The following is a 12,500-nucleotide window of genomic DNA, read 5'->3' as shown; positions in this document are numbered from 1 at the left end:
GACAGAGGCCACGGCGCCAACGCGGTTGGTCCTCTCTCTCTCTCACAGGTGATTTTTAACATGTGATGTATTGGGACTTTTATGGGTGTGTGTGTATTTATTTATGAATGTATAGTGTTTGTATAGTGTTTGTATGAGGTGCGTCTTGATTTCATGGGTTGAGAAATGATCCAATAAATGACGTTTGAAACCTCTCTCTCTCTATCTCTCTCTCTCTCTCTCTATCTCTCTCTCTCTCTCTCCTCTCTCTCTCTCCCTCTCTCTCTCTCTATCCCTCTCTCTTTCTCTCTCTCTCTCTCTCTCTCTGTCCCTCTCTCTCTCTCTCTCTCTCTCTCCACATTCACACACTGTCAGGTCACTAATGACTGCCATTCACCAGTGACTCAACTCACTCACTCACTCACTCACTCACTCACATTCTGTACCATCTCTTCTCTCTCTCTTTCTTTCTCTCTCTAGCCCTTGTTTCTTCCTCCCCCTTTCTCCACCTGTCTGCTTCTATTCCCGACGAGTTCAACTTCATTTTTTATTTATACTGAGCCTCATTCCATTCCAGTTCTTTTCTGCCCTCCTTTTAAACACATTCTCTCTTCTCCTCTCTTCTCCTCTCCTCCTGCTCTCCTCCTCTCCTCTGCTCTCCTCTCTCCTCTCCTCTGCTCTCCTCCCCTCTCCTCCTGCTCTCCTCTCCTCTCCTCTCCTCTCCTCTTCTTCTCCTCTCCTCTCCTGTGTGCTATTCCATTTAAACACTGCACCCCACCAGACCTATCAGCACAACCACAAGATGCACCATGTTGGCAGAACAGTCCTCTCTGTGTGTGTGTGTGTGTGTGTGTGTGTGTGTGTGTGTGTGTGTGTGTGTGTGTGTGTGTCTTTGTCTTTGGTGGCTTCAAAGTGATTGAGTAACAAGTGTCCGCGTGAGGAGCTTGAGTGGTGAATGAGCCGGGCGGCGAGCTGAAGTGGACACACAGATGAGGGATGGATTTGCTCTCTCGTGTGTTGTGGCAGGTGGCTTTGTGTCTGCCTGCCAGCTTGCAGCGCCCCCTCCGATTCATCTGTCTCTGTCTCTCTGTCTGTCCTTGTGGCTCTCTCTCTCTCTGTGTGTGTGCGTGTGAATGTCTGTCTGTCTGTCTCCCAAAGATCCCCCATCTCTACACTGTTCATCTCATCCTTTTTCATCTATCCTTTTTATCCTCTTTTTTCTCTCTTCCTCCCTTCCTGCCTCCCCCTGTTGCTCTCTTTAGCTCTCCATATCTATATTTCCCTCTCTCTCTCTCTCTTTCTTTCTTTCTTTCTTTCTTTCTTTCTTTCTTTCTTTCTTTCTTTCTCTCTCTCTCTCTCTCTCTCTCTCTCTCTCTCTCTCTCTCTCTCTCTCTCTCTCTCTCTCTCTCTCTCTCTCTCTCTCTCTCTCTCTCTCTCTCTTTCTCTTTAAGTGTTTTCAGTCTAATCTCTCTGGTCGTTGTATTTGGACAGGGCTGGTGTGCAGGCTTACCTGTAGCTCCTTTAGGATATGTGTGTGTGCGTGCTTGCATGCTTATGTGTGTGTGTGTGCGCGTGTTTGTGTGTGTGTCTGCGCGCACACACATGCACATGTTCAGGACGTGTGTGTGTGTGCACACCTGCATGTTTGAGTCGTGTGTGTGTGTGTGATTCTGCTTGAACAGAGGAGGCTGGAGGCTATCTCCTGGAGTCTGCCAACAAAGTGCCTTTTCTCCACTCCTTATAGAAATCTGAAATGAAGATCAGTCGGCGGGTCGGAGCGGAGTGTCCAGAAGAGAAGCCCAGGCTGGTGATTTACAACGGAATGTGTGCACACTCTTTATGGAGTGTGTGCAAAGGATTTATGACATATTCTGGCAAGATTTAGAGAACTCTCAGTTGGGGAGAAGGAAATAGCTCCTATAGTGTCATTCTTCTGGAGAAGGCTTCATCCGGGAGATGAAATATTAGACATTTCCACTGCCAGTTAAATATTAGTTCTGCACAGCAATAAAATGGTCTTTTTTGTTGCAGTATTTCCTTAATGCCAGCAGATCAGCACGGTGTTGGGTTTACCCTAGTGCACCTGCTGCAGGTTGCCGAGGTGTGTGTGTGTGGTGTGTGAACTTTGCTCTCTTAATGCCGTTTCCTTGGAAAGGATGTTATAAGTTTGCCCTCGTGACGTTTGTCTCAATCTGTTGAGGGATCCTCTCTGTTCCAGCCTGGTTGAACGGACTTGTTTACCTCCATATGCATAGAGGAGACAGAGGTGTGACAGCGTCGTTTTTGCTTTCTCTTTATTACCTGGCTCTTCAGTCTCTCCATTTTCTCTCTTTGATCGTCCCTCCCTTTCCCCTTCCTTCGCTTTATTTTTCTCTTTCTATTTCTCTCTCTTTCTCTCTCTCTCTCGCTCTCTCTCCCACTCTCTCTCCCCCTCCCTCTCTCCCTCTGTCTGACAGCTATATTGTTTTTCCTCACTCTGAGCAGCCCACTCACTGTACCCTCTGGACGTGTGGGTGTGTGGGTGGGTGTGTGTGTGTGTGTGTGGTGTGTGTGTGTGTGTGTGTGTGTGTGTGTGTGTGTGCACTGCTAGTATAGGCTCTGCCTATTAACCATCCTAAGGGTCCCATCCTAGCCCACCACTGAGCCTTGCTCCTTGCTGATGCCTCAATTTAATTCACTTTCTTCCTTTAGTGCCTCCAAACTGCTTTGTCACACTCTTATGTGCCACAGCATGGGTTGCTGCAAATATTTGCTTTGAAATCTCGTCCTCCCATCGACACAAAGTCTCTTCATTGTTCCTGCAACCTTGCAAGCACTGCACTTCTTCCTTCAAATGCTGCACATCTATTTGACTGTCACATGATGTTGCAATCAGAGGCATATATGTGTGCAGTGCAAGGAGACAACAAAAAGTGGAACATTAATTTTCTGTGAAGCGTCTGTCCTCTGCGTAGGTCCTGTACAAGATCTCATAGGGAGTTTGTGTTTTCAAAGAAAAACAAACTTTAAAAGGAGTTATGACTCTCATAGCCTCTCAGGTACAAAACATAACTCCTCTGCATAGATAAACCAGAGATGCCTCTGCTCTCCCGAAACAAACCACCGAAACCAGACTTTATTGCCAGTGGTTGCCAGATCTCTCAGGTTGCCAGATTTCCCTTGGTTGCCCATTTCTTTTCCTCAGATACAAAAGCCTTATTAATTTAGCCGTGTTGCTTCTAAGATATGTTTGTTGGTGATATTAAAAGGATTTGTTTACGTAGTCAGGGAACAAGGGGAAGGGAAAATGATTTGTGGCATAGTTTAGTGTCTGGGTAGGCCTAGTAAAAACACCCTAGTCCTTAGAAGTTGTTTGTTCCACCTAGAAAACAAACCTACAAATAAAGAGTTATTGGTCTTAAGGCTTTTAAAGGTGCAACAAGCAATTTCACCACACAGTTAAAACTAAAGCAGCCTCTAGACTCTGGAAGAAAAGCAGTCAGGAACAGAAATATTTTCCAAGCTGTTCTCTGTAATGCTCTGAAACTCACACATTGAATAAGTATGTGAATAGTTAGAGAACTACTTGGATTTCTTGATTTGTCCATTTATTTAACAGAATGACAAAACTCATTAAAACCTCTGTCTCTCCTCCTCTTTCTCCTTGCCTTCTGTCCTGTGGTCACCTCTCCTCTCCTCCTCCTCTTCCTCCTCCTCTTTCTCCTTGCCTTCTATCCTGTGGACACCTCTCCTCTCCTCCTCCTCTCCTCCTCTTCCGTCCTCCTCCACCTCCTCACCTATGATACCCCTCCTCTCTCTTTCTCCTCTCTCTTCTTTTACCTATCCTCTCATGTAATCTCTCCATGTCTCTCCTCTTCTCATCCTCCTGTTCTCTCCCTCCCCTCCCCCACTGTCCCCTCAGATCCCAGCGGGTGATGCCATCATCATGCCAGGAGAGGAGAGCCCCCCTGCATCCGCGCCCATCACCCTGGAGACCAGCACCCTAACACCCGTACCCATCACCCTGGAGACCAGCAGCCTAACACCCGTACCCATCACCTGGGAGACCAGCACCCTAACACCCGTACCCATCACCCTGGAGACCAGCACCCTAACACCCGTACCCATCACCTGGGAGACCAGCAGCCTAACACCCGTACCCATCACCTGGGAGACCAGCACCCTAACACCCGTACCCATCACCCGGGAGACCAGCAGCCCAGGGTCCAGAGACCTGGATGGGACACTGCCACCCTCCTCCTCCCCCCCTCCGCTCCACCCTGAAAGGCTGGACCTGTACCTGGAGCCCACCAGGGCACTGAGCCAGCCGGACAGCCCAAAGGAGTGGCCCTGGCCTGGGCCCCTGTGCCAGGATGGGTCCCTCTCTCTGGAGGGCCAGTGAGTTTCTCCCCTGTGTGCCCCTACTCTCCTGCATGCATGACATCATCTGTTAATTACCTGTTGAGTTTCCCGCCCGGTTATGTATTAAACTCTATGGACAGGGAGGGCCTCGCAGGTGTTTGTGTGGTTGGCAGTTCCTTAAGTGGCATTGATATGCACATATTTATAGAGCGCTGCCGGTGAGCTCCTGGAATTTCCTGGGTCAAAGTCTGTGGGGTGATATGCTCAGTGCAGAGGAAGTGCATGGACGTCATATTAATGCAAATTAGGGGTTATGGAATGGATGGAAACACAAAGCTCATGTATTCATGAGTGTTATCTTTCTTTCTCCCATGTCTGTGTTTGGATATTCTAATACATTATGTGTTTTAAGGGTGCAATAAAACAAGGATTTGTTTACTGCTTCAATAAATGAGTTGTAAACCCTCTCTCTTTCTTTCTCTCATACCTTCTCTCCCTCCCTCTCTCTTTCTTTCTCTCATACCCTCTCTCCCTCCCTCTCTCTTTCTCTCTCTCTCTCTCTCCCTGGTTAAGGCTGGAGCGGCGCTGGCTGCAGTGGTATGAGTTTATGACCGATCGTTCTCACCTGGAGGACTGGCTCCAAAGGGCCGAACAGACGGCCGCCGCCCCTAACACCTGTCACGTCCCACACGCTGTCGCCAAGGAGGAACTCAACAAGTTCCAGGTGCGCCAGCAGGAAGTTTGACCACAAGAGTTTTAGACCACAGCATTCATAACTCCAGTTAATACTGTGGATTTGAACCACATGCACCCACCAATTTGCCACAGCCTCTGATTCTTTACTGTGTATCCTTTTCTAAATCATCCGTGCTGGATCAGGAATCATGAACAGCCACACATGTGATGCCACCAGTAATGAATCCCATTTTGCCATAAGATCTGCATCTCAAGTATCCCCTGAAACACCTGCTGGTGAAATACACCAATTCTTTGGAGTTTCTCCATCTCTCCCTTGTGTTGAGTCACATTTGCATGGAGTAAATGCTATATGTATATGTAACCTACGTTGTGTTGATCCTGCGCGATTCAGCCCTTGCACACACCCGGACTTGAACCCGCGAACAGCAGCACCTCGGATCGGGAATGGAGCGTGCTAACAATTGAGCTAAAAGCCCAGGCTACTAGCTCTCATGCCAGCAGCACTCGTGAGGCGTCGGGGAGTGAGGTTTACCAACGCTCCACGCGAACAGCTAAGCTAGCTGGCATCTGTTACATATAGAGCCTTTCAACTGCATAAACAAACATGTGGGTTCCTAAGGTATTTTTCGGTGGCACAGAAAACATTGAGCCAATGGTAACTTGAGGACAAACAAAAATTGGAAAAACAAGTTTTAGAGTCAATATTTTGTAGAGCATTTCACACAAGTCTGATTAATTGTCATTGTAAAGTATCTGTGTTGGTTCCCTACAGGAACAGATTGAAACGGTCTATAGAGCCTTAGCCCAAGCTTCATTTCATTTCAGATTTGGAAAACAGCATCCAACATCCAACAGCAAAATCTCATTATCTTTTATATATGAATAAAAAATGAATTGGTCATGAAAATCTTCTGTAGATGTTGCCTTCCTGCAAGATAGACATAAATATTTCCTGAGGCCTGTTATTACTCCAAATGCAGTCACTTTATGGGACCTCCCTCCCCCTCCTGCTGGGGCTTTTAGTGGACGGTGGTCAGATGCCCCCCATGTGGCGGGTCTGACCTCCATGTGGCGGGACTGACCTCCATCAGCCCTGCCGGCCGCTGATGGGGCACTCTGGCTGCGTGTCAGCTGGGTTCAGTGTGACTCACTGGCACTCTGCTGGACTGCGCTGCCCTACGCTACGCCGGGGCCTCCATGGCCAGCCAGCGCTGCCCTATGCTACGCCGGGGCCTCCATGGCCAGCCAGCTCCGCCTTCTTCTGCATCATTACGTCCTCTCTGTCGCCAGGCTGCTGGGCTCTCCCATCTTCCTCTACATCTCCTCTCCCCTCCTCCTCTTCTCTCTGTCCCTCCTCCCCTCCTCTACATCTCCTCTCCCCTCCTCCTCTTCTCTCTGTCCCCCCTCCCCTCCTCTCCTTCTCTCTGTCCCCCCTCCTCTCCTCCCCCTCCTCTCCTCTCCTCTCTGTCTCTTCTTCTCTTCTCTCCCCTCTTCTCTCTGTCCCCCCTTCTCTCCTCTCCTCTCTGTCCCCCCTCCTCTCCTCTCCTTCTCTCTGTCTATTCTTCTCTCCTCTCCTCTCCTTCTCTCTGTATATTCTTCTCTCCTCTCCCTCTTCTCTCCATCCCCTCTCTCCGCTCTCTCCCTCTCCTCCCCCAATTCTCTGCTCTGCACTCCTCCCTGTCCGTCATCCTCTCTCAGTCTAACCAACTCTCTCTATCCTTCCCTCCCTCCTCCATTCCTTTGTCCCTGTTCCCTTCTTCTCCGGCCATCCCTCTGGTCTGCACTTCTCTCCTGCTCTCCTTTCTTTCCTGTCGTCTCTTCCTCCCTCTCTCCTCCCCTCCTTTTTTTAAACGTTACCATGTTTATGGCTGTCATGGCACATGCATATTCACCAGGACCTCTTCATTCATCTCTTACCTTTGGTCAGCAGCATGGACTAATTACACACTGTATTCTCTCCCTTTATCCACTCTGTCTTTTCCTTCTCTGTTGTTTTCCTCTCCTTTGCTCGGTCTGTCTGGTTGATTGTTTTCTTTTGTTTTTTCTTTTGTTTTTCTTTTTTTTGTGGTAATTTCTTTGCATATTTTGTGGGTGTGAGTTTGGGGAGGACTGGGTGGGGGGGAGGTTTTATTATGGGTTGGTTTTAATGTTTGGTTTCCTTTTGTGACTGTTTGAAGGAACCTTAAAAGTCAAAGTCTCCTCTGCTCGGCATGTCCTGCAGCCTGTCCAGCCAGCGCCTCTGCTCTGCTGCATCTCCGCGGGTATGATCGTGTTGGCTGGGCTGCGGTCACACGGGGTCATTTTCCTGGAACTCTGATGAGATGCACTGATAAACGATCTGCATTTACTCTACTTTGGTCACGTTGGATAGAACCTGGCCAAATACAATGAGCCCACTTTTCCTCCACTAACCGTCTGGATAACGTCGTTTCTATCAGACTGCAGCGGGACTCCCACTGGAGAAAAAGGCTTGTCTGTCTATAGAGGGGAGCTATTACATGCTCTATTTAGTTGTCCTTTCTTATGTACAGTCCCTTATGGTTGAAACATTCAAGAGAGAGCCATGTTGTGAGGGCGCAAAGAACTGAAAAAGTTCCTGCTATATTATTGGATAGGATAGGAAAGCATTGGTGTGTCAGATCTAACTCTCTCTCCTCCCCTCTCTCTTTTCTTCTCCTTATCCTCATCATTACCTCTATCTGTCTCTCCTCTCTTCACCTCTTTATTCTGTTCTATTCTTCTCCTCTCTTCTGTCTGTCTTCCCCTCATGTTCCTTCCCTCTCTCTTCCCCTCCTCAATTTCATTCCTCTGGTTCCCCCTCTCCCTCCTTCCTCCTCTCATTTTCTCATCTCTCACTCTTCCTCCCTCATCCTCTCTGTCATCCCTCTCTCCTCTACCTCCCCTCATCCTCTTGTCTGCATCTCAACTCCTCCCCCCAGGCCCTGCAGGCTGAGTGTCAGACTCGCGTGGCCCAGCTGGACTCTCTGACCCTGCGGAGTCGCTCCCTGCTGCGCCTCTTTGACGGAGCCATGCGGGCACGGCTGGTTGCCATGACGAAGGACTGCAGCCAGCGCTGGGACCGCCTCACCGAGGCTGTCGAGTGCATTTGCCGACGGCTACGGGTACCACAGTAGCATCAGACAATCCTCCTCTCCACCTCTGTCTGCACATGTTACATGGCCTCTTTCATCCCTTCCTTCATTCATTCCTTCGTTTCTTTCTTTCATTTCTATAAATTCTTTCATTCACTCCGAGGTTCCAACGGTGTCTGTCCTCTCCTGTCGTCTGTCCACTGCCATCATCCTCTCTGGCTCACAGATGGCAATCTGATTATGAATAACATGCAGTATGTTATATTCTCTCATCACGTGTGAGTGTGTGTGAGTGTGTGTGTTGGTGCGTGTGTGCACATAATTCTGTGTATTTTAGTGTTTTCTGTGTGTTTGTGTATGTATGTATGTGTGTGTACGGGATATATGTTTGTGTGTGTGTGTGTGTGTGTGTGTGTGTGTGTAAACTGTACATGAGTTTAAGTGTGTACTTGCGTGTTTGCTTGGATACTGTGGACTTGTGTTTGTGTGTGTGTGTGTGTGTGTTTGCATGTTTTCTTCGAAACACTGTGTGTGTGTCTTTAAATCCATGTGTGTGTCCATCTGTGCTGTGCTCCTCTGCTGTCCAGCACTGCGTGTCCCAGAGGGAGGCGTTTGACCGCCAGCGGGAGGACATGGGCATTTGGCTGGCAGACATGGACCTGCAGCTGACCGAGGTCGAGCACTGCTCCACCAACACTACCCTCACCAAGATGCACCAGCTCCAGGTATGCGCCACACCGTGCCCGCCTTGTGCCCATTTAGTGCCCGTCTTGTGCCCACCTAGTGCCCATCTAGTGCCCGTCTTGTGCCCGTCTAGTGCCCGTCTAGTGCCTGCCGGGCCTGCCTAGTGCCCATCTAGTGCCTGCCGAGTGCCCGCCTAGTGCCCGTCCAGCACCTGTCTGGCCTGCCTAGTGCCAGCTTAGTGCCCGTCTTGTGCCCACCTAGTGCCCGTCTAGTGCCTGCCTGGCCCGCCTACTGCCCGTCCCTAGTGCCTGCCTGGCCCGCCCTAGTGCGCCCGCCTAGTGCCAGCTTAGTGCCCGCCTAGTGCCCGTCCAGCACCTGTCTGGCCTGCCTAGTGCCAGCTTAGTGCCCGTCTTGTGCCCACCTAGTGCCCGTCTAGTGCCTGCCTGGCCTGCCTATCAGTCTGTCTAGTGCCCGTCCAGCACCTGTCTGGCCTGCCTAGTGCCAGCTTAGTGCCCGCCTAGTGCCAGCTTAGTGCCCGCCTAGTGCCAGCTTAGTGCCCGCCTAGTGCCCGCCTGGCCTGCCTAGTGCCAGCTTAGTGCCCGCCTAGTGCCAGCTTAGTGCCCGCCTAGTGCCAGCTTAGTGCCCGCCTAGTGCCAGCTTAGTGCCCGCCTAGTGCCCGCCTGGCCTGCCTAGTGCCAGCTTAGCCCGCCTTGTGCCCATTTAGTGCCCGTCTTGTGCCCGCCTGGGTGCCCATCTGGTGCCCGTCTTGTGCCCGTCTGGTGCCCGTCTGGGTGCCCGTCCTGAGTGCCGGGCCTTGCCTGAGTCACCCATCTAGTGCCCGTCCAGCGCCTGTGCCGTCCAGCACCTGTCTGGCCTGCCTAGTGCCAGCTTAGTGCCCGTCTTGTGCCCACCTAGTGCCCGTCTAGTGCCTGCCTGGCCCGCCTACTGCCCGTCTAGTGCCTGCCTGGCCCGCCTAGTGCCCGCCTGGCCTGCCTAGTGCCCATCTAGTGCCTGCCGAGTGCCCGCCTAGTGCCCGTCCAGCGCCTAATCTGGCCTGTCTAGTGCCCGTCCAGCGCCTAATCTGGCCTGTCTAGTGCCCGTCCAGCGCCTGTCTGGCCTGTCTAGTGCCCGTCCAGCACCTGTCTGGCCTGCCTAGTGCCAGCTTAGTGCCCGCCTAGTGCCAGCTTAGTGCCCGCAAAGTGCCAGCTTAGTGCCCGCCTAGTGCCCGTATAGTGCCATCGTGGATTTCAGCGCACCGGTTTGTCCACTGATGGTCTCACTGGGTTAGTCTACAACTACAGCAACAACAACTTGCATTTGTACAGCGAAAGGCACCCGGCGTTTTACAGTGAAGAAGGAACCTCACTAACCACCAGCAATGTGTAGCACCCAGCTGGTTGATGCACGGTAGCCATTATGCACCAGAACGCTCACCACACACCAGCTTGAGGTGGAGAGTACAGCAGCCAGTATGCACCAGAACGCTCACCACACACCAGCTTGAGGTGGAGAGTACAGCAGCCAGTATGCACCAGAACGCTCACCACACACCAGCTTGAGGTGGAGAGTCAGGGAACAGGGCCAGTCTGTTTGGTGCCAATTACGGATCTCTGTATCCCCGTCTGTCCACTGCCGGCCTCGCTGGGCTTGTCTGACCAGTGGCAGTTTTGCTGTGCTAGTGCTAGTCTCGTGGTGCTGATGACGGAGGGTGGGACTAAGGATGCTCCAGCTCCAGGTACCCGCTGCACTGGCACAGTCTCTGCCTGGTGTCACCATTGCCCGCTGGCAATCTCTCTGTGCTACAGTGTGCCGCACCAGCCTCTCAGGGCAGTTAATGGACAGAGTGAGAGTGGCAATAAGCACACCAAGATCTACCAGCTGCACTAGCTACACTAGCTGGACAGTCTCTCAGGGTGCTAATGGTTGTTATCCCAGTCTCTTAGGGTGCTAATGGTTGTTACCCCAGTCTCTTAGGGTGCTAATGGTTGTTACCCCAGTCTCTCTGTGCTAATGGTTGTGTTACCCCAGTCTCTCTCTGTGCTAATGGTTGTGCTACCCCAGTCTCTCTGTGCTAATGGTTGCTACCCCAGTCTCTCAGGGTGGTTGGTGGATATAGTGAGAGTGACGCTTGGCAAACTGGCACAGACACCAAGCTGCACCAGCTCCTTATCCAGACATATGGGCAGGGGCATTATGGAGTTCACTATGCCAGTCTGCCTCACTGCCAGTCTGCCCACTGCCAGGCACAGTGTGCTGCTCTTTGCAGCTACAGTGCCAGTCTTTAAGTGCCAGGATGTGTAATGCCACTCTGACTATGTACACAAACAACATTGTCATCAACATGCACCAACTGCTGATACACACAAATATCCAGGGACATTACGGAGTTCCCTATGCCAGTCTGTGTCAAGCCCGTCTTGCTGCCAGTCTTGCTGCCAGTCTTGCTGCCAGTCTAATCTTTGCAGCCCCAGTGCCAGTCTTTAAAGGAACACGCCAAGATGTTGGGAAATTATGTTATTCATCATCTCCTCCAGAGTTAGATAAGATACAAGTGCATCAACTCCGTATGAAGCACCCGCCGTTAGCATAGCTTAGCATACTACTAGCCTATCTCCCAAAAGTGATAAAAGAACTCAGACACTGTTCTATTTAGCCTACATTAAGCCCAGGTTGCTTAATGAAAATGTCCACAAACAACATTGTGAGCTCCAGGTACCAGTCGCACTGTGCCAGTCTGACTAGTGCCATTATGGATCTCACTGTGCCAGTCTGACCACAGATGGCCTCACTGTGCTGGTCTGCCCTTGTCATCATTCTTTTGTCTATATGTGTTTGTGTATGTGTCTGTGTGTGTGTGTGTAGAGCTTCCAGGAGGCTGTGGCGGAGAACGCATCGCGCCTAAGTGGACTCCTAGAGTTGGGCGAGGCTCTGATCCAGCGCAGCGAGCCGTGCGACGCCCAGACCATCGAGAGTCAGCTGCAGGAGCTGCTCCTCTACTGCGCACACGTGTTTGAGGGAGTGGGCCGTCTACACACACGCCTGCTCAGTATGAGACTGGTGAGACTACACACACACACACATATACATATATATATATATATATATATATATATATATATATATATATATATATATATATATATATATATATATATATATATATATATATATAGTACACACACACACACATACATCATTATTTGTCGTAATGCACACATTAATGTAACACACACACATTGGTTGGACTGTCAAACACACTGGTGCACTAAGCACACTTATGTACAGGCCAGTCTACACACAAGTGTATCAGAGCATGGATACAGTACACCCACTGAGGTCAGGCATTTCATCACATGCTCATCTCTCTCTCTCTCTCTCTCTCTTTTTCCCCCTGTCACCACTCTATCTATCTCTCTCTCCCTCTCTCTCTCTCTCTCTCTCTCTTTCTCTCTCTGTCTCGTGCACACACTCACACATATTAAATAGGAAGGTTAGGTCTGGCATCTTGTACCCACCAGATTGATGCTACTCACCTGTATTGCCAGCGTCAGGGATCACATGTGTTCAGTCTGTTTCCGCACACCGTTTGAACTCAAGACTGCAGACAGTCACACACACTCACTCCTTCTCTCTCTCTCACACACACACACACACACACACACACACACACACACACACACACACACACACACACACACGTCTGTG

At 50.5% G+C, this 12,500-nt stretch overlaps 1 protein-coding gene across 1 annotated transcript in view; it reads left to right on the top strand.

The window, feature by feature from the left end:
* Window positions 1–12,500, top strand: part of si:ch211-137a8.2 (uncharacterized protein LOC777613 homolog) — a 46,766-nt gene that overhangs the window by 18,046 nt on the left and 16,220 nt on the right. The window contains 5 exon segments of the mRNA XM_048265544.1: window positions 3,881–4,356; window positions 4,894–5,044; window positions 7,959–8,141; window positions 8,699–8,836; window positions 11,658–11,852. Coding sequence (XP_048121501.1) covers window positions 3,905–4,356; window positions 4,894–5,044; window positions 7,959–8,141; window positions 8,699–8,836; window positions 11,658–11,852 — 1,119 coding nt within the window. The 5' untranslated portion in view covers window positions 3,881–3,904.

This window comes from Alosa alosa, chromosome 15 (assembly GCF_017589495.1).
Source record: "Alosa alosa isolate M-15738 ecotype Scorff River chromosome 15, AALO_Geno_1.1, whole genome shotgun sequence".
Taxonomy (NCBI): Eukaryota; Metazoa; Chordata; class Actinopteri; order Clupeiformes; family Clupeidae; genus Alosa; species Alosa alosa.
This window is presented reverse-complemented; position numbering and strand designations above follow the sequence as displayed.